The 22765-nt window shown below is 44.1% G+C and overlaps 1 protein-coding gene across 1 annotated transcript; it reads right to left on the bottom strand.

Moving 5' to 3' along the window:
* Positions 1-830: 830 nt before the first annotated feature.
* On the bottom strand, positions 831-21416 carry WDR82 (WD repeat domain 82). The gene is made up of 9 exons (XM_082701988.1): positions 20906-21416; positions 15701-15798; positions 12519-12585; positions 7868-7967; positions 7259-7375; positions 6874-7029; positions 6176-6245; positions 5258-5400; positions 831-3676 (listed from the first exon to the last, which is right to left on the bottom strand). The coding sequence occupies exons 1-9, from the start codon at positions 21064-21066 to the stop codon at positions 3647-3649; spliced, it is 942 nt and encodes a 313-aa protein (XP_082558114.1). The 5' UTR covers positions 21067-21416; the 3' UTR covers positions 831-3646.
* Positions 21417-22765: the final 1349 nt, after the last annotated feature.

Raw genomic sequence — 22765 nt, 5'->3', positions numbered from 1 at the left:
TCACCTGCCGTGTCCATGTGGCTCAGCAGAGCCACGTGATGTGGCAGGCCTCCTCCAGGCTGTGTGGGCCGCCTCCTTGAGCAGTCTGCCAGGAGAACCTATGCGCGGCCTATTGCTCACAAGCTGGGATGTTCCCTCCGAGGCTCTTCGTAACCCTTGGCCACCCTCCAATGACCATGGGCAGAGTGGCAGGCCCGAGGAGGTCTTCTCTGGTTCAAGGGAGCCAGGAAACGGCAGGCAGCTCTGAGGATACTGAGTTAGTGCATGGACTCTAGGAGTTACCAACTCACCAGCCAAGCAAGTGGTTATCAAGCCACTGGCCAGGTCCTCTGCCAGAACTAGAGCAGGAGCCTCAAAGAGGCCCCATTCTCCTTGCTCCACGGAAGTCAGGGCCTGGCAGGACAAACTTTATTCCAGCTAGAGGCTGCCAATCTGATCGAGCACTGAGGTAACAATGGGGAATGAAAGGCAGCCTGAGGTACTATGCTCAGTAGTCTGAAAGGCTACTTCGATGCTGGCGCAAGTTGGCTCTTCCCACTCATTTCTGGCCCTGTGGCTGCTTATTAGAGCCTGTGGTTGAGACCCAGGCTGCTACGCGCTGAGGTCTGGGTCTAGGGGTCCTTCCCACCAGCCTCCAGATCTTGGTCACCAGGGAGGGGACAGTCCCAGGGAGCCCAACAATCCATCCACACGGCATTATCATGAGTCCCAGGTGAGTCAGGAAGACTAACAGGAGACAACCCACCCCTCCCTCCAACTCTAAGAACCAGGCAAACAATGCTATAGAAACTCAACAGAGGCCACAGCCATAAAATTCTGTTTAAGACTGATAACATGGAAAAAATGTTTATATGTTAAGTACAAAAGGGACATAAAATTGTATATACAGTAGAGTAACAACTATGTAAACACACCAAAAATCTATGCACAGAAATGTCTAGAGGAACATGTAACACCAAAAGATTAACAGTTGTAGCATTTGGGTGGCAAACTGATTCATTTTAAAATTCCCCAAATTTCTTCAATATGCATTAAGTATGATTGCAACAGGGAAGTTTTTTTCCCCTTAAAAAAAATAATAAAAATAAAAAAAAAGAAAAACAAACAAACAAACAAAAAAACACAACACCCACTGGCTGGTGGTTGAGCAGTGCAGTGTCCCATACAAATTGGTGGCTTTGGCCTGGACTCTCGAGAGTATGGGTGCGGTCCTTCCTACCTCAGAGAGCTAGGGTACCCCTGGCTCCACTGACCGCACCCCTGCAGCCCCAGCCCCTCTGCCCCCTTTATTTCTGCCTTATTCCCACCACATCGTCTCCAGTCACTTCTAGCCTTAACTTCCCTTGCACACTCAGGAGCCAGCTCTGTAGCCACAGGTCCCTAGAAAGAGGCAGTGCCATGCATATCCCAAAGGATGTGGTACCTCAGCTCTGGACACCAGAAGCTCAATAGAAGTCGTCTTCCTTGCTGACGGGCAAGTGGCTGCTGTGGTTACAAGTATGTGAATTACGCAGCCCTTCTTGTAAACCCCCGGTCTCTAGCACTCTCTGAACAGTTACTCTTGCCATGAATTTTCTATCCTGGAGAGCCAGGAGTAGGCAGCAGTAATAGCTCAGATCATCTGGTTTTGAAAAGTCCCTCCACTCTGAGAAGGCAGATCTACATAGAGTGGGTGGCACTGCAGAGAAGCTGCAGATTCCAGTCTACGTTTTAGAAGATGTATGCCCCTTGCCCTTTAAGTTTTGAGGAACCAGTGAAAAGTAACCGCTAACAAAACGAAACTATAATTGCTAGCAATTCACAGCCTATTCCTGCTGCTGAACAAAAGCAGCTAATGGCTTGCTTCCCCTTAGCAGCTATGTACTCTTGGGTAAGTCATAACCTCGTTGAGCCTGTTTCTCTATCTGCAGGGAACATGTGACCTGCTTACATGTTTGGGAACTTAGTGAAATAACATGCCACTGGTCCTGCTCAAAGGCGGCCGTGGCAGGGGAAGGAAAGGCCATGAGCCAGCCTTAGCTCATCTCAACCCTGATCAAGACCTCTCCCCCTTCTAAGAGAAGGCAAGGAAAAGAAGCAAGCAGACATACCAGGTAAACAGGAATGGCCTGTAATTGGAAAAGTAGCTTCCAACAAACTGAAAATGCTCTGGTTCCAGCATCTTGTCCCCAGACATCAGAAGCCAGACAGAAAAGGCATGCAAGAGTGACTGTCACACACGTGCAGGCGCAGACAGAGCATCACCGAGCAAAAAGGGGGCAAATACTGCAGAAAGGGCCCCAAAGTGCGGCTTGAGGAACACAAGGGAAGTTATCCCAAGACCCTCGTTTAGCTGCCATGGGAACAGCAAACACTTGAAGCTTTGCTTCGTCTGTCTCCCAAAGGAAAAAGGTAATAGAGAAGACTCACTAACACTTGTGGCAAACACTATTAGCAAGGATGCAGTCTTTCTCCCGGGCTGCCAGACTCCACCTCCTTCTGCTGAACTCTGAGAAATGACATATTCTATATACATATATATATATATGCATACATATATATACATATATACGTATGCACCCACGGATATATTTAAATGAAGGTGTACACACTGTGCTAAAATACAAACAACAGAAACCCCATGTCATTATATAAAAAGGCTAAATATAACATATAACACAGGCCTAGAGCCAGCTCTTGCTTAGGAGCTGGGAAAGGGGTGGAATCATCTGGAGACTCTGTACACAATTTGTGGTGGGCAGGGAAGGCATCAGTGTAAACAACTCAGACTCACTCCACAATACTGGCCCACAGGAAAGCGTGATGTATCTCATGTACAAAAATAGACTCCCACCTTGCTTTTGTACAAAACCAAGCTCGGCAGGCACCCAGAAAGACCGCAGGTTTGTCTTGATGATGGGGATCACATAAGGCTACCGCTAAACCTCCCAGCCATAGGAACTACCTGCAACCCCTACTCCCTTTCAGGCTCTTGGGCCATTTCCCACCCAATACTCAGAGCTTTGAGGCATGCCCAGATCACCCACCCTCAGATGACTAACTCACAAGGCTTCCTGGCAAGCAAGGTCCTTCTTTCTGAATCTGTCCCTTTCTTACCCCAAGATATATGAAGACTTATTTCTGTAAATGTTTGGCACCTAAGTAACATGATGGTTGTGGAATAATGCCACAATGACACAGGGAGACCCAGTAACAAGACATGCAGGGTGAGGGCAAGGGGTGCTGAGCTGCCCTTAGCATCTCAAAACCAGAACTGTGGCTTCCCATGCATTTATGGGGGTGGGAAAAGGGATGTGCAGAATTAACAACTTCACCGGCTCTTCAGCAGCAAATACATTCAAAATTGAAGGCGTCTTGAGGGCCCCAGTATACCCTAATCATGAATCTGGTCACTCCTTTGGAGGAGCTCAGTGCAGTGACAGCTGGAAAATCTAAGTCCTGATAGAACCTGCCACACCAAGAGTCTTTTTGAAGAAGCTCGGCAAAGTACTTTCTTTTGAGCAGATGTACAGCACATCCATGGGAAGGCCATGTGGAAGGATGCTCTCCAGCCCAGTCAAATGATCCAATCCATTATCTCAGTCCCCTCTGAGTTCTTTCCTGTTGGCCACCCTCACTGTACACAAACAGCCAAGCAGCACCTAGGTCAGTCATCAATGGTGGGCAACCAGAAGGCCTGCAAGGAGAAATAGAAGTCAACTTTTAAAAGCCAAGCCTCTCTCCTCTCTGCTGAAGGTTCTTACCCCTCTCCACAGCATCACACTGCCCAAACCCAATGGGGGAGGGATTGTGGCTGGTGGCCTTCCCCCATGACCAATCCATTCTGGCAACCTATGGAGAAACACCCCCTCCATGCGAAAGTAAGCTGATTCTGTCTCCAACACTGTCTACCTCCCACTCCAGTGCCCAAGTGGTAAGGAAAAACAAGAAAGCTGTCTGGGACGGAGAGGTCTGGGTAACCTGGACTCATTGCTAATCTGCCAGGTGACCTCCAACAGGCCCTCTCCTTCCTGAGCTGTAAAAAAGTGAGAGGGATTGAACTGGATAGCTTTAAGCATTTCCTTCTAACACTGTTTCCTCAGTTGGAGAAAGAGAAAACAAATAAAAAGAGCTAAGGGGGGGAACTGTATTCTGGGAAGGCTAGAAGCAAAATCCCTCATCCTCAAATACCCAGATAGATTTAAGTGATCCAAAAACAAACTTGAGACTGAGACACACTTCACTTTGTTCTGCCCACCTTGCCTATGAAGAGACAGAGGCATACAGGAAATTCTAAATAGTGAGTTATGATCAACTGTATGAATTACTGAGAATTCAGCATAAACCAAAGCAAAGGCACACTAAGAGGCTGCAGCCACAAAAGGCTGATTCAAAGTATTTTAAAAGACCAAATAACGGACGCCTGAATGGCTTAGTTGGTTAGTTACGCATCTGCCTTTGGCTCAGGTCATGATCCTGAGGTCCTGAGATTGAGCCCCACATCAGGCCCCCTGCTCAGCAGGGAGTCTGCTTCTCCCTCTCCTTCTGCCCCTCCCCTCACTCGTGTAGATGCTCTTTCTCTCAAATAAGTAAAATCTTAAAAGAAAATAAAAGGCAAAAAAACTACCAGGCATAGACCCGAGTAGTCTGGGTATAAATCCAGGGGCCATAGTAAAAACTGGCCTGATGGAGCGCCCAGATGGCTCAGTAGATTAAGCCTCTGCCTTCAGCTCAGGTCATGATATCAGGGTGGGATCTGGGCTCTCTGCTCAGTGGGGAGCCTGCTTCACCCCCCACCCCGCCTGCCTCTCTACCTACTTGTGATCTGTCAAATAAATAAAATCTTAAAACAACAACAACAACAAAAAGCCTACGATCTCCCAGCAATACAGAGGTGATCTCAGATCAGGAAAGAAGGGTAAAAGTAAAAGTGAAAGATCAGTCCCTAAGCATCCGACTCGATTTCGGCTCAGGTCGTGATCTCAGGGTCCTGGGATCAAGCCCTGAGTGGGCTCCCTGCTCAGCAGGAGTCTGCTTCTCCCTCTCCCTCTGCTACCCACCCCTGAAATAAATCAATCAATTGGGGGGGGGGGAGTGAAAGACTAGTCCAAGCGGAGATCAGATTTTAGGTGGATCAGAGAAGCCACCAATTGAGGAATAAGAACCTGGAACCTTGTCACATACCTATTCAGAACACAGCTTGCTATGCTCACTAAACCACCCACCACCCTAACTAGAAAGGGCCCCTAAGTGGAAGACATCTCCCATGTTCACATACCATGTTGGAACATGCACTGGCAAAGGTCATGAACTTGGGGTTGAACTGCAAACAGGTAATGGGGCCTGTGTGTTTGCCATCCAACACAGCTACTTTTATACCACTCTCTCCATTCCAGACATGGATCTTGCCATCCTCTGAACCTAAAGGGAATGTAAGGGAAAATACAACAGTCAAGGTGCAATGCAAAGGCAAGTGGGAAAGACACAGACTGACATCTGGAGAAAAGCAAAGCTTCAGGACCTGGCCCCTCATCAGAAATTGAGGGAAGAGAGGCAGTGAAGAAAGGACACTCTGGAAACTGATCTTAACTCTAATTATTTGTTCCTGAGCAAGTCGCTTCCCCTCTAACTTCAATTTTCTCATGTAAAAAGGGGGCTACCAGCATTGAGCCACTGACAACGGAAAGTAGGGTTAAATCAGGAAGTTAGTACTACTAGTAAGATTGTGACTGTAGGGGCGCCTGGGTGGCTCAGTGGGTTAAGCCGCTGCCTTCGGCTCAGGTCATCTCAGGGTCCTGGGATCGAGTCCCGCATCGGGCTCTCTGCTCAGCAGGGAGCCTGCTTCCCTCTCTCTCTTTCTGCCTGCCTCTCCGACTACTTGTGATTTCTCTCTGTCAAATAAATAAATAAAATCTTAAAAAAAAAAAAAAAAAAAAAAAAAAAAAAAAAAGATTGTGACTGTAGAGCTTAACTCATGCTGATCCAGGAAAGACCAACATTAATGCCAGTTCCTGGTAAGGAACTGCAAAATGAGGATAAAGACATCACACCTTTGGCGTAACACGCTATACAGAAATCTAAGAACGTCTATCAAAAAAGTAAGAGTGTATCCTAATTAGTTAGAACTAATAAAAATATGCAAATAAATGCACAGTACCAGAGAAATACCCCAAGGGGGGAATAAAGAAAAGCTTACCGATCATAATAAACTGGGAGTCTGGAGTAAACGAGGCCTCCAGAGTGACAGCTTTGCTGTTGGCATAACCCTAAAAATAAGAACAGCTCTCTTATCACAGCCCTGTTAACATAAAATAATTGCCTGCAAACACGGAGCTAGCTCATAATCACCTTCCTTTCCATGAAACCCTATCTTCTTTGTGCATAGTGTCACCAATGCTCCACACAAGGCTGCCATCCTTTACAATTCACCCCCATCTCCAACTCCACATTCAATGAGGCAAGAAAATTATTACGGCTAAGAATTAATCTGGGGACACCTGGGTGGCTTAGTTCGTTAAGGTCTGCCTCCAGCTCGGGTCATGATCTCAGGGTCTAAGTCCCGCACTGGGCTCCTTGCTCAGCAGGAAGTCTGCCTCTCCCTCTCCCACTCCCCCTGCTTGTGCTCTCTCTCACGTGCACTCTGTCAAGTAAATAAATAAAATCTTTAAAAAAAAAAATTATTTTGTATCTGAACGCCAAACTTGGGTCACTATGTGAGAAGTGAGTGTCTCAGAATCCAAGAGAAGTTAAGGTCATGTTCAGAATGAAAATGCAAGCCTGTGCCTCCATCAGTGAGTCCAAGATAACTGCTGGTCTCCATCAACCAGCTGGCATAACTCTCAGCCCAGGAGGTAGAAGCACAGAAACAGCCATGCTCCAAGGCTGTCAGCTCACCCCAAAGGTGTGCATCACCACTCCCTTGAATGCATCGATGAGACGGATGAAGCTGCCATTGGTGGAGATGAGGATGAGTTTACCATCATTGCTGAACTTGAGTCCTGTCCACTCACAAGTCCGATCGTACTGCATCTTAAAAGTCGCAAATGGCCCCTGAAACGATAAAGACAGCAACCCCAGCCCAAGGCCCATCAGTGCTCCTCCTGCCAGAGCCAACTCTCATTCCGTCCCTTTAGATTCCTTTTTGACTAAGAAAAGGAGAACTACTGCTCTGACATTCTCTAATGTCTACCACATACCTCATCCACCATAGAAAGGGCTGTCCTCTTACCCTTCAACACTTCCGTAATACCAAGATAGCTCAAAGACTTAAAAATTTTACCTTATCAAAAGAGCGAAGGTCATAAAGTTTGACCATTTCAGAATTGACACCTGCAGCAAAAATTAACCCTTCTGGATCAAAGGAACAAACAGGTTTGCCTTGTAGATGCATGAGACCCTAAGAAAAAATAAGAAAAAAAGTTAATGAACCCAGGATCCTACCACTATATAATTTACTTCTTCCAATGAAAACTTAAGAAAGGAACACAGATAGGCACCTGCCTACTTAGGGAACAGAAAAAGCCCAAAACTAACTAAAATGAGGCTTTTTACAAACAGGTCTCCATACAACTGGCTTTATCAACCCTAACTGTACAATTCTATAGACACTGAATTCAAATAAAAACAAATCCCTTGAGAATAAAGCTATAGCTCGCAGGTTTCAAGAAAATAGTCTTGAAAGCAAAAAGCCACAGAGCATAATGCAGTATGTGCTGGATTAGGGTATTAGCTTAGTTATGAGCTACCCACCAGGAAGACAGATTTTCTCCAAAGTTTAGAAAGACTCTGGGATCTCAGAATGGAACCAATACTTTCTCCCTTGGGAGGAAGAGCTGACGACATTGCCTACCATAGAGAACACTCAAAGTGTAACTGTGAGTACCATTACCTGGCAGTTAGGAGACCGGAGATCCCAGAGTCGAATGGTCTTATCAAGAGACCCAGAAATGAAAGTGTCATCCACAGGTGACATGGACAAGGCCACCACCCTGCAATGCATCAAGACAAATAAGAGTTGAAGCAAAACATCTGCAAAAATTGGATGTGAGCTCTAAACCACAGGTACTTGTCTACCTACATACACCTGTTCTCCCAAAACTGCCATTTTAAGAAACATATGTACACAAGCAATCTGGAATAACCAAAGGCAACTAATATAATGAAAAGCCCTATGAATGAAACTAACAGCAAAGAAAAGAGAAACTTAAAACTACAGCATAAAAATGTTAAGAGTCCAATGTAAATCGAACCACAAGGAGATACTACTTCACAAGAGAAATAGTAAGTGCTGCTGATGATATGGAGAAATCAGAACCCTCATGCACTGCTGACTAGAATGTAAAATGGTGCAGCTGCTTTTTAGGTTTTACAATTCATCAAAAAGTTAAAGATAGGTAAGTACTATATGGCCCCGAAATTGCACTTCTAGGTATATACCCAAGAAATAGGAAAATGTAGGTCTGTACAAAAATGTACACGTATGTCTACAGCAGCATTATTTGCATTGGCCAAAAAGTGGAAACAATCCAAATGCCCATCAACTAATGAATGGAGAAGCAAAATGTGGTATATCCATACAATGAAATATTATTTGCTAATAATAAAAAGAAATGAAGCACTGATTCATGCTACAACATGTATGCATCTTGGAAACATGGTTAAGTGAAAGAACTAGACATAAAATATGGCCACACACTGTCTCACTTCATTTACCCAAAATGTCCAGAATAAGCAAAGCTACAGAAAGTAGATTAGTGGTTGCTGGGGACTTGTAGGAGGGGGAATAGGGAGTGACTGCTAAGGGGTTTCTATTTGGGAGTGATGAAAATGTTCTGGATTCGTGGTGACGGTTGCCCAACTCTGTGAATATACTGAAAACCTAAACTGTGTGGATTTATGGTACTAAACTATGTATCAATCAAAAAAACAAAACAAACAAAAAACCCTCATGATTCCTTAACTAGAGTTTTGCAGACTACACCAACAGTCTCAAACCTGAGTACCATCAGCATCACCGGAGGGTGGACTAAAATGCAGATTACTGGGATCTGCTCCCAGACCCTCTAATCCAGCAGGTCTGTGGTAAGGATGGAGAACTTGCACTTCAAATAAGCTCCTAGGTGACGGTGAGACTGTTGGTTTGGGCACCACACTTACTAAGCCACAGGCCTATGCTAATGGCAATTGTATTTCTGATACTGGTCCCCCTTATGGGTACAGCATTAAGAATCGTTCACAAAAAGACACTTCTTCCAAAGGCTCACCCCTAGCTCTCCTGTCCCCTCTGCTTATGTTCTCACTCTGCCACGCCCTGCTCTGAAGACACCTGCCACCTCCCAAGTACTTGGGCCTGGCACTCGAGGAAGGACAGCATGTGGCTCTACTTCACCTGCCTCTCAGAGCATACCACAGACCCAACTGAGGAGATCTATGACCTGTACGGTACCTATGATTCTACAGTCAGTACCACCTAGAGAGAAAAGCCCTTGTGAAAACAAACATTTGGATAACTCTTCCTTCTGGATTATGGAAGAGTAGTTTCACATGTGGGTTTGGCTATAAAAACACTTCATAGATACATGAGCTGGTGCCATAGATGAAGATTATAAAGGAAACATTGTGCTATTTCATTATGAACAAAAGTTTGAAGTAAAAAAGATAACCAAACTGCACGGCTCATTTGTGAATGGATTTTTTTTTTTAAATCCGTAAACAGATAAAGTTCAAGTTCTGGATGACATGAAAGGGGTTCAGGACATTTTGGTTCCACTGGAAAGAATTACAATTTAAGCCATGAATAGAAAATGAGAAAATGTGCTCTTTTCTAAGTTTTTACCTAAAGAAAAATTTCTTGCAATATAACTCAACTAATATTCATACTAGTTCCTCAATCTAAACATTTAAAGATACTGTAAACCAAAATATCCTGGGAATGCTGAGGTGGTAATAAAGCAGAGTGAGCAGAATGCATATGGACATGTAATTTTAATGCCATGGTACTCAGGTCAAAAGCTCAGAGGAAGTCTTCTTGGCACAAGGTTCTATGCTGAGAAGTAAAGGGAATGCAACGAGGAGCAAAATCTCAACTCTAAGAAAGCTTAACTGTCTAGTCCAGAAAACTCCAAGAAAGGGGCAGAGAAGGCTTTCTGGAAGAAGCAGCACATGTAGTGGACAGAATTTCAATGGGAGATGCCTTTACAAAAAAGGTGCCAAACATGAAAGATGAGGCCAACATTCAGGAAGCAGCACGGAGTTCACCTCAACTTAAGTGTTAGGAGATAATGCTGAGAAAATGCGTCAGAGCTTGAGGGAGGTGAGCCTGACTACAGAGGGGAGGAAAAGACAGATGTGGAGAACCATTAAAGCTTCCAGACACCAACTGTGAAGTGGTCAGAGCTGTAATACAGGATGCTAAAGCACGATGATGAGGGACAGGAAGATTAATTAGGATTTGCCAATAATTCACTTAACAGGGCATGAGCCAGGAGCAGAAGGAAAGGAGAGAATACAGAGCCAAGTGACACATGAGGTTAAACCTAGGCAGAATCAACAGGATTAACAGCTCACTAGATGTGAAAGCAGGGGAAAGAAAGGAAACAGATAACAGGCTTTGAGTCAGGATAATTAGAAGGGACAGTAATCAAGAAATATGAGGCAAACAGAGAGGAGCTGGCCCAAGGCATGTAATGAGGAGGGATGGCATCCTGTACCTGTCAGGTGGGGGCATGAAAGAAATGCCTACGTGGATGTATATAAAACCTGGAGGTGGAAATTGAATCTGGAAGTCAGGATAAACATGAGCTAAAAATACTGATTTGGGAAGCCATCTGAGTAGAGGTGAATGAAATGAGTGATGGAGATACCGGGAAAAATGTCAAAAGAGGAAGAAAAGCAAAGGTAGAACCTTGTTTAAAGTCAAAAGGAGAAAAGAGAGGCCAAGAATCAAGAGTAGAACCAAGATGGGAAAAGTAAGCTGCCAAAGGGAAAAAAAAGTTACCAAGAAGTTGAGCACCAAAAAAAGCCAAAATAACAAAAACAAACCAAACCCCAAGGCAGCAGATTTTAACTGGAGGCAGCAGGGAAAGGAAAATAAAATGGCTTGGAAAAAGCACCATAAATGACTCTGGGAATGAGTGATTTAAACAGTGAATGAGTGTGAGGAGGTGGAGATGGGAGTACGCAGATTATTCTTTCATGTTTGACAGCTAAAAGGAGTGGGAGAGAGGTTCAAGAAATAGATTCAAAATAAGGAAGACCAAGTTAAGTTTGTAGGCAGAAAGGAAAGGTCTAGTTAAGACGGAAGCCAGCAGAAAGAGGAGGATGGTTCTGTCAAGGCAGAAAGGCTATTTTTTTTAAGGAAAAGGTTCCAAGAAAGAAACAGAAGGGATAGAAGTTGAAAAGAACGCATTTGGGATGGCCTTGATTTCCTCAAAACAAGAGGCACAAAGTCATCTAACAATCAGAACATCAGGGCACCTGGGTGGCTCAGTGGGTTAAGCCGCTGCCTTCGGCTCGGGTCATGATCTCAGGGTCCTGGGATCGAGTCCCGCATTGGGCTCTCTGCTCAGCAGGGAGCCTGCTTCCCTCTCTCTCTCTCTGCCTGCCTCTCCATCTACTTGTGATTTCTCACTGTCAAATAAATAAATAAATAAATCTTAAAAAAAAAAAAAATCAGGAGGAGGGATAATTCGAAAGAATTTTAAACAACTGCAATCAACTTATAATTACCGACAGTACATTTGTGAACATTAATTTGACTACAAACAAGTCAAAACATCTACCTGTCCCAAGCCATTCTTTGTTTAGAACTGTAACTATTGTGCCACCTTTCATCTTCAGCAACACAGATCTGCCCTGCCCAATCAGAAGTGCAGCCGGAAACAAGGTGCTCTTGGTCCACCTCCTGTCAGGGTTCTGTGCCACTCCAACTTGTACTAGGTTAATGTGTATGTGCAAACAAGGGACAAGGAAATACCCTCAGTGATTAAGTATCATCTAAAGGAAAATGTTCAACTTTCAACCCAAACTTGAAAAAACTGAAGGAAAAAGACACTGGGGGAACTGGGGTAGGAGAAAGAAACAAAATGCATTACAAAGTAGAAGAAGGAAACAAGCTTTTGGACTTCCAAAGTATTTCTGCATCCTCATTTAAGATCTTCACATGGAACACATTTATGTAAAGTAGGGGCCTGCTAAAATGGGACCACCAATACTGGAAGAGGCCTCGTACATGTAAATGGTCCTTTCATTAAGGGACCATTTGCTTGTGGTTCCTAAATGATAAACATAATTTGTACTACCTATGTTTCCACTGAGTATCTTTAATCCACCTTTTTTCCTAATTAAGTTCCAACCCTGCTTCCACAACCTCAGCTAATCAGGTGTTGACTGTTTTAGGGAGGGTTAAGAAGAGAAGACTAAGAAGGATGCTGAACAGCAGTGAGGAACTAGCTTCAGTTCACTAATCTCTCTTCTTTCTTAGTCTCTGGATAACTTCAGGCATAAAAGAACTATCTATTTCTGTAACACTTGGTTCTTACCTTTTGCTATGTCCAGGAAAGTATCTGATGTATTTGTTGTCATGCAAGGACAGGTAACGAATAGTATCTGTAAGAAGACAAATAAGGCATGATGATATCCTATTATTTTTAAAGGAATTACTTTGTATTTTCATCTTAAAAACAAGGTCAAAGAATTCATTGTTTTCCCTAACTTAAGCAAGGTGTGAATAAATAAGGTTAAGTAATTTCTCTCCACAGTTAAAGAATGGGCACGACAGAGTTCACGTAATTCAAAAGCAGAGTTCTCAAGTTGATGTCATTTAGAACAATGTTTAAAATCATTGTTAACCACCATCATTGGCTTCTGCACAGTTAACAGTGCAACCTCTCCTGTGAAAATACCCTGCCCACACCACCCCCCCCAAAACACAATAGTTTCAGTGCCCACAGAATGGCAAGCCTTGCGACACCTGGGTGGCTCAGTGGGTTAAGCCTCTGCCTTCAGCTCGGGTCGTGGTCTCGGGGTCCTCGGATCAAGCCCCATGTCAGGCTGTCTGCTCGGCAGGGAGCCTATTTCTCCCTCTCTCTCTGCCTGCCTCTTTGTCTACTTGTGATTGCTGTCAAGTAAATAAATGAAATCTTAAAAGCATCTGCCTTCGGCTCAGGTTGTGATCCCGGAATCCCAGGATCGAGTCCCACACTGAGCTCCCTGCTCATTGGGGAGTCTGCTTCTCCCTCTGCCCCTCATCCCCCTCTTGTGCTCCCTCTCTCACTCTAATAAATAAAATCTTAAAAAAAAAAAAAGTCATTAGGGGGCGCCTGGGTGGCTCAGTGGGTTAAAGCCTCTGCCTTCATCGGGCTCTCTGCTCAGCAGGGAACCTGCTTCCTCCTCTCTCTGTCTCTCTGCCAACTTGTGATCCCTGTCTGCCAAATAAATAAATAAAATCTTTTTAAAAAAATCATTTAAAAAAAACAAAATGAATGGAAAGAGAAGTAATGTCCTACTACTTTTTAAATTAACCAACTATCCACTGGTCCTTTGTGCATCAAAAGAGTCTATTAATAATAATAATAATAATAATAATACCAAAATATAATAATAACCAAAAGTACAAATGAGGAAATTTGGGTTAAAGAGATTTAAAAATCAAACTCATGAATATACCAAACAAGTCAGAGCAGTGAGATTTTGTCAGTATCAAGGAAGGAATAATCACAGAGGCTTGTACTTGGGGAGAAAAAGACAAACACTCTTAAAAACCAAGGGATTCTATCTGAAAAAGTAAACAAAAAAGATGGTGGCAGCAAGGGAATGAAGTGCCATAAAAAACAGAACTGGATAAAGTGCTATGTCCCCCAGAAGACTAGGAATAAGAAGCAATTGTTGAGAAGGAGGCAATAAGAAATGGTGCCAAAACACAAACAGGAAAGCACAAAAAGTACATTCTAGAGGCAAACAGAACACAGAAACAAAGAGGCTGAAAGCACCAAGTCATTACAGTGGTTCACAGGGGTACTTTCTAATAACGGCATCAGACTGGGGAGAGGGAAAATCGCACCCTTTGTATGTTCCAAAACGGAATTCTAATATAGTTTTCTTTGAAAATCTTCAAAGTTCTAGAATGACAACTACAAAATCTTCCTGGTTGTTCTACTTCTATTAACGACCCACCTACCCTAAGGAGAAAAGACTTCCTCCCCATTACCTGTTCTCCCAGAGATGAGCAGGGCGTCGCCATCCTCTCCGCCCCACTCAGTAGCTGGTGCGCTGTTCCTGGCAAGGCAGTGGCCTGTACAGTTATCTCCTGTACCGGGTGGTATCATAGACCCTCAAACTGTACAAACTACTACCTCAGCCTGGAATCAGGCAAAAGGAAACGGAGCGTTGGAGGAACTCTTCGGGATGCACTCGAGACAGGAAAGGCAATGTCCTCACAGCAGAGGTTTGGCAGCAAAGCTGCAAGTGCTACACATTTGCCTCATTTTGCACCATATTTGGAGAATCCTCTCATTTATTCACCCAGAAAAATACCCCAACAGAAGAAGTGTACCAGTCATTCAGATGATCACATAGATATGTTTCCTCAGGATCCTAATGATTTATATTCTTGTCCAAAAGCATCAACTGCACTGCTTACTTAGAAAACCACTTCTGAAATAGAGGCATGAAAAGTAGAAATGATATACTTACTAAAAATCATGTACAGGCAGAAAAGTCTCATTAAAAAAAGAAAAAAAGAAAAAAAAAAGACTTCTGCCCATCTGCCCTGAGATAGGCATAGCCAAAATAGCAGTCTAAGCCAACTTTGTTGGATGACATTAGACAAATGTAACTGCAGGGGCACTTGGGTGGCTCAGTCAGTTAAGCATCCAACTCCTGATTTCAGCTCAGGTCATAATCTCAGGGTCCTGAGATCGAGCCCCAAGTTGGGTCCACACTGGGTTCCGTGCTGGGCTCTGTGCTGAGTGTGGAGCCTGCTCAAGAGTCTCTCTCTCCCTCCCTTCACCCCCATCATGCTCTCTAAAAAATAAATAAATTTCTAAAAATAACTCTCCACTCTTCAAAGATACTAATTTTATTTAAAAATTAAAAGGGGAGGGCACGCCTGATTGGCTCAGTCAGTAGAGCATACAACTCTTGATCTCGGGGTCATGGGTTCTAGCCCCACATCAGGTGTGGCCATGGTTACTTAAAAGTAAAATCTTTAAAAATAAATAAAAGTGAAAAGGGACAAAATTCGTATCTAAAAAAGTCCCTGGAATCAAAGATAATAAAGGTCAGTACACTGTCCTTTATGACACAGACCATAAAAGGTAGGCGTACAACAGAAAACTCTTCTGAGGTCCCTAAATTACCATAGTTCAAGCATTTGTGGTTATTTACCACTTGCTGTATGTCAAGTATTCTTTCCTTGTATTTATTCTAAAAGTATTCTTTCAAGTTTAAAGAAGTACAAACTATAAAAATAATTCATTGTTTTATATACCCACTCTCCATTCTAATCTGGAGACCTTTCATAGTTCATTTCAAGTTCTTCAAAAGTACTAATGGATTACTTCCAGCATCCCTTGAGTTGTAACAATGTTGGCACTGCTAACATCACAGATAAATATTTAAATTAAAGTAACTCTAACCAAAGCAGAAGTAGTCACAAAGATTCCAAGAACTATTTAATAAAAGAAACCATGACCATAACTTCCTAAAAGGAAGGCTTGCTTACCGTCTATTTTGTTAGAGCTGTACACGACTGTGTTTGCTGCATGGGTATATCTGATGAGGTCCACGCCGTATTTCTTACTGTACAGAGTTCTCTTTGGTCTGACGAGGAAATGGAGAAAGAAAAACCATCAAAATCCTCCATCACCAAAATCTGGGATCATCATATAGAAAGAAGCACTTAATGACGTGGCAAGGATGAGGATTCTTGGGAAACTCTAACACTGGAAAGAAAGAGAATTTCTTCCAAAAGGGAGGAAATAAATGGAGTCAATCAAGTGTAACAGATTTTCATCTCTGAACACCAAATGCTGAAGTTATGAAGTGTAAGTAAATCTGAGGGCTCAAATGAGTCTTTACTACAATGTTCAGAAGTTAAGTTTGAGAAAAAATACATCTCTTTGGGAAGAAAGGCATATAAAACACGTCACACCTTGTAACAAAGAGGGATATGGGAATATGTCATACCAAAGGGACCAGAACTTTTCTTAAGCCATTCATTTAGAAATAAGGTATTTTTTCAAGAAGAAATGATTTATCAAAACTGAAACCAGACACAAAACTGCTTGTCTTTTCTAATATAACTGCTGTTGCAGAAGCTATCCATCCTTCCTATCTTGCAAGTCCGAAATACTTACTGAGCCTTATAGAAGGAAGGCAAGGCTAACTCTCCCTAGGAAAAAACTAGTCAGTGATTCTTTTCTTTTTTTTAAAGCAAAACACGTATTTCCAAGCTAAAGGTTAACAATGCATTTCAAGATCTTCGGTGTTTCCCTCTATAGAACCTTGAGGATCAAAGATCAAGCTAAAGCAGGTCTCAGCAAAATCTGACCAAAAATTTCACCATGTTCTACATTTAGGTGTAAGAGAATTTTATAAATCCTGTACCAATGTTTACCAAGAGTTCCAATTTTGAAAAAGAAAGAAGTTCACCCTCTCAATGGAACCTAGATGCTAAACAATCAGATTACTCGGCAACTTTAAGAAGTCAAATATTTGCCCTTTCAATTTTTGTTAATGTCAGGAGGTCAAGAATTTCGATACATAAACCCTATTTCCAAACAAGACTTTTCATTCAACATGCATTGAATTTTCTACTTTCTCACCTTTAACTGAAAGCTCAGCTAAAAAGATCAGCCCAAAGGCTACCCTGCTGAGTCCCTCATCCTGAGTTCTGCTGGGGGTTACTGTGTGGTAAATAGTGAGTGAGCACATGCATGCACAGGCAAGTGTTCTTGCTCTTAAGAATCATTGACTCTGGGCGCCTGGGTGGCTCAGTTGGTTGAGTGACTACCTTCAGCTCAGGTCATGATCCTGGAGTCCCGGGATCGAGTCCCACATCGGGCTCCCGGCTCTGCAGGGAGTCTGCTTCTCTCTCTGACCTTCTCCTCGCTCATACTCACTGTCTCTCTCTCTCTCAAATAAATAAATAAAATATTTTAAAAAAAAAAGAATCATTGACTCTGTTTCTACAAGTAGAAAAAGAAAAGAAGCTTACTTATCCCAGTAAATCAGTCTGTCTAAAACAATGAAGATACATCATGAAGAGCCAACATTAAAGGGTGTGGTTTAATGGAAATTTCAGTTCCACTTATATATGGTCTATTTGTCTCAAATTTATCAAGAACACTAACATAAGATTTGTTGTTTTTTTTTTTTTTTAAGATTTTTTTATCAGAGAGAGAGAGAGGGAGAGAGAGCGAGCACAGGCAGACAGAATGGCAGGCAGAGGCAGAGGGAGAAGCAGGCTCCCCGACGAGCAAGGAGCCCGATGTGGGACTTGATCCCAGGATGCTGGGATCATGACCTGAGCTGAAGGCAGCTGCTTAACCAACTGAGCCACCCAGGCGTCCCAAGATTTGTTCTTCATGACAGAAATTTTTACCTCATATCACCTCCTAGTTTGAAAGCAAAGGCCTAATTTTTATATTCATTTCACAGGATCTTTAAGAAGCCCATGCACTACATTTTTCCATGAATATTCTGTAAGTTTCTTTCTTTCTTTCTTTCTTTTTTTTTTAAGATTTTATTTATTTATTTGACAGGCAGAGATCACAAGCAAACAGAGAGGCAGGCAGAGAGAGAGGGGTAAGCAGGCTCTGGCAGAGCAGATCCCTAGAGACCCCAGGCCCAAGATCATGACCCGAGCTGAAGGCAAAAGCTCAACCCACTGAGCCACAAACCATGATTCTTGTGATCAGGTATGAGTAAATTATAATAATGCCTTCTCTATGAATAATTTTCATCATCTAGCAGATAGTATCTTTCTTATTCTTTCAAGTTGGAAAATCACTTGGTGGATGTTAACATGGACAAAATGAACAAAAAACTGGAAAATATTAAGCATAAGGAACCCCGCGTTAGCCATTTTCAAGCTCCCAAATTCTAATATTAGTACCATCTAGTAGAGATAACTATGCCTTCCAAAAAAACCATGATTCTTCTACCAATGTTCATTGACTAGACTTAGACATTGACTTAGACTAGCGTATTTTTCCTTCACATTACCACTTAGGATTGTGGACTCTTAGAGGTGAAAGAGGTCACCTAAAGTGATATGACCACTGTTAAATACCTGATGACAAGGCCAAATTAGAGCCCAGGTCTCCTAACTACGAGGCCACTCTCTTAACACAGATCACAGTGTCACAATTCACAGATAAGAGAAAACTTAGAAGAGTGTACCCTATACTGTTATATCAATGCTAAATTTTCTTTTTATCTTTTTGACTTTATTATTATTTTTAAAGATTTTACTTATTTATTTGAGAGAGAGAACATGAGAGGGGAGAGGTCAGAGGGAGAAGCAGACTCCCCGCTGAGCAAGGAGCCCCATGTGGGACTTGATCCCAGGACTCCAGGATCATGACCTGAGCCAAAGGCAGTTGCTTAACCAACTGAGCCATCCAGGTGCCCCTATCAACACTAAATCTTCTAATTTGGATAGCTGTGCTCTGGTTATGTAAAAATTGTTAGGAAACCCATGTTGAAGCATTCAGAGATAAGGAGCTTGACACCTCCAATTTATTCCCTAATGATTCAGAAAAATATGCTTACCTCAATACTTACATACAGAGTGATAAAGCAAAAGAGGTAAAATGTAACTGATTACTGGATGATATGGGAGATACCTGAAATAATGTTCTAACTTTTCTGCAAGTCTGTAATTATGTAAAATTGATACATGAGTGAATAAACCACATTATGTCATGAAATTAACATTTTACTTTTAACAAGACATGACGTCTAAGTCATTGCTCCCAACAAGTAGAAATTATGCCACACATGGAGACAAACTGCTAAGGAATGCTGTCACATGTCACAACCTTCATGTCCTTTGAATGAGAATATACATCTCTTCTCAGGTTACAGGAAGAAGTTCTATCCTGTGCACAAACACTGAACATTATAAAGCCTGCCAGCTTCAAATTACTTCTAGCTCCAGGACCCAGGAACCCTGATGCCCACTCCAACTCTATGTTACTCTCTCTTCCAATCTGATTCAAATGGCCAGACCTGGACAGAAATCCACCTACTGAATGAATAATGGTCCAGCTAACAATTCTCTCCTCCCCCAAGACCACCACTACAGGCCACTCTTCCGCATACTGCAGGCAGAGTCAGAGCCAGTTACGTAATACTTTTTCATAGGCCCCGCGGGAAAAACTTGGGGAGAAGACAGAGCTTAGACCAAAACAGCATTACTTTAGATAACCAAATTCACAAATGAAGAGACAAGTTCCAAAATAAAGTTTATAGAAGACATCGCTTTTAAAACAACAGGCAGGCACCTGGGTGGCTCAGTGGTTAAGCCTCTGCCTTCAGCTCAGGTCATGATCTCCAGGTCCTGGGATCAGGAGACCCACTTCAGGCCCAGGGCTCTCTGCTCAGCAGGGAGCCCACTTCCCCCGCTTTCTCTACCTACCTCTCTGCCTACTTATGATCTCTGTCAAATAAATAAATAAATAAATAAAATCGTTCAAAGAATCAATAGCCAAAAGGAACAGCTGGAGAAAATAGAGAAAACTCCTGAGAATTCAAAAAATATTACCTGCAGCCAGGTAACAAACTGAAATCTGACAAAACCAGTAGTCACCAAATTCAACGAAAACATCCATAAGCCTACTCAGGGAAAAGTGGCTGAGGAAAATCAAATCTAGCCTAAACCAGTTTTTCCTCCAAAGGTGCTCACAGTTTAGCAAGGAGAGTGCTGGTCTACAAAGGATGAGAGGCAAAGCTGACAGAAGCCCAGATTAAAGGGCAAAATGTGCATTTAAGACTTTACAGATATGCAAGGCAGTGGGTCTCCAGAGGACTTGGGGCAACACAGAATTTAGAATTTTCGGGATCAGACCCTGAATTCTGGCAATTCCAAGCGGACCATAAAGTGTAATTAAAAAAAAAAAAAAAAAGTGTAAGAGGAAACACGAAATTGTTAGAGGATGCTTTCTTTGTTTTCATAGCAGGTTCCCATTTAGGTCGAGATGGGACAGTCAAGTTGGTTTTTTTCTGGCAAAAAGGAAAAGTTTCTGATGCTGTTCAGAAGTTAACTACAAATGCGGACAGCGGATCTCAAGGAGTAAGAGAATGATTTGGAACAGAAAGGAAGACAGGGCGCCCAAAGAGGCACAACAAATAAATCCTGACAGCTAAGAACTGCAACCCACGCGGCCTTCCGGCAGAAGGCCTCGGGAAGCTGAGGGGCAGGAGATGGGCGGAGTGCCAGGGCTGAATCGAGGTCACTGAGGAGGGCAGAGAGAGCGAGCTGTGACGCTGTTGACTGAGGTAGGAGAGCAGCCTTTGCGGTTCCGCGCGGGGGCCAGAGCTGACGGGCACCTCTGACAGTCGGAGGAGCGGAAAAGCTACCTGCTGGGGCCGAAGTGGGCAGACCGGGCGTTTAAAGGTCAAGGTCAAGGTGGGATTTGGCAAGCGACGCAGAAGCGGTTTTCCAGGAGGCCTTAGGCATACAAAATAGTAACGTTGTTACTATCACTCTCGTTATTTTTTGAAAAGAAAATTAAACGTCTCCTGGGCGGCTTAGAAGTGGAAGAGGCCCTGGCCCTGGCAACGGCGAGCGCAACACAGGCCGCGGGAGGGCGGCGGGGCCGGGGCGGGGGCGGGCGGCGGGGGCGAGCGTTGGGCCACGGGAGGGAAGGAGGGTGGGACCGACCGACGTCGTACTCGGGCCCAGGGCCACCGCCGCACTCACTTGCCCTCCTGGCAGTCATAGAGCACGATGGAATCGTCGTCGCTGCTCGAGATGACCGTCTCGCCGTTGGGGCTGAAGTCGAAGCAGTTAATCTTGTCCGAGTTCTCGCGGAACACCTTGGCGACGCGGAAACTCCGCAGCACGCTGTCGGTCAGCTTCATGGCGGCGGCTGCTGGAAGCGGCGGCGGCGGCGCAGGGCTGGGGCGGGGCCCGGCGGCGAGCGGGCGGGCGGGCGGGCTGGCTGCCGAGGGGCCGACCCGGGCGGGGCGGGTGCCGCGCCGGCGGCGAGGGCAAAGGCGGCCGACAGCCGGGCCACCTCCTCCCTTCTTCCTCCTGCACGTGCGACGCTCTTCTGCCCGGACTGCGAGGGCTCGCGGACCGTTCCTCCTCACAGTCACCTCAGGGCCAACCGGCGCCGCGCCGGCTCATTGTGTCCGCCATCTTGGGACGACAGGCAGAAGCCGAGGGCGAGGAGCCTCACCGCGGCGCACGCCGGGAAAAGGGGCGGGATGAAACAGCGGCGCGAGGCGGGGCGGCGGGGCGATGACGTCAGCGCGGCCGCCCAGGAGTGGAGTGGCGGGGTGGCCCGAGGCGGCGATTCCCTGGCCAGCAGTGGGACCCGGGGGGCGGGCGTGTCCACAGGCTTTCTGGGTGGGCCCGAAGGCCCCTGGTGTCGGGGAGCCATGGGCCTTTGTGCGGGATCGCAGCACCCCCGAGAGGCTCCCCGCCTACCGCAGGCCTCGGGGAGCAGGTATTGCGGGGGTCAGCTGCGCCACTGGAGGCCTGTTCCGGGGGTGAGTCAGTGTACCGATCGCTGCTGGGCTTTGGTCGTGCACGGCAGCGCCTGCATAGTTTGTTTCAGAGTGGGGTGGGGGTTTTTTTGTATGTTTTTTTTTTTGTTTTTGTTTTTGTTTTAGGTAGACGACACAAATTTTAATAAGTGGGGTTTGGGGTTTTTTCCCATTTGGATATATACCCTTGTGACTACTACCCAGAAGTTTTCTTTAAATCGTCCTGAAAAACTTTTTAATTGACTCGTAACATGAAGTGCATAAAGTGAACTAACTTTAAGTGTACAGCTTGACACATTTTTATAAACAGTTTAAGTTTTAAGACGTATTTATAGCCTCAAAACTCATAGCACCGTTTACAAAGAAACTTTAAGTTTTATTTTTTAAGGATTTTTATTTATTTATTTGACAGAGATACAGTGTGATAAGGAACACGAGCAGGGGAAGTGGAAGACGGAAAAACAGGCTTCCCCCGGAGCATGGAGCCTGATTTGGGGCTTAATCCCAGGACCCCAGGATCATGACCTGAGCTGAAGGCAGGTGCTTAAGGACTGAGCCACCCAGGTGCCCCTACAAAGAAATTTTTAAAAGGGAAAGTTACCTCGTTCAACAAAATAGGGTTTTAAGTTCTTTGGATTTCTTCCCCCTTTTTCAGGTATCAACATAAACTTTAAATGCAACCGTCTTTTTTCTAGATCAGTATTATATGTTACACATTATTCCATGTTACTAAACCGAATTGGTGGTGGTGTTCTTAGTCAAGGTAAAATTTATGTACAGTAAAAACCGGCCTTTTAAATGGATAGTTTTGTAAGTTTTGACACCCAGTTCAGTAAGTTTTGACACCCACCACCACATTCAAAATATAAAACAGTTGCATTATCCTCTTTGTAGTCAATGGGATTGTCTCAGTGGTTTAAGGATTCTTTGCCATAAAGGGAAGGAAAGTTGATCTCTAACAAAGGAAAGCGATACCTGATCACAAAATAGGTACCGGGCACATTGGCTTTAACTTTTCTGTGCAAGGGGTCAAACTCAGTGCAACCTGTGAGAAAGTTGGTAGATCTCT

This window comes from Mustela nivalis (genome assembly GCF_964662115.1).
Source record: "Mustela nivalis genome assembly, chromosome: 1".
Taxonomy (NCBI): Eukaryota; Metazoa; Chordata; class Mammalia; order Carnivora; family Mustelidae; genus Mustela; species Mustela nivalis.
This window is presented reverse-complemented; position numbering and strand designations above follow the sequence as displayed.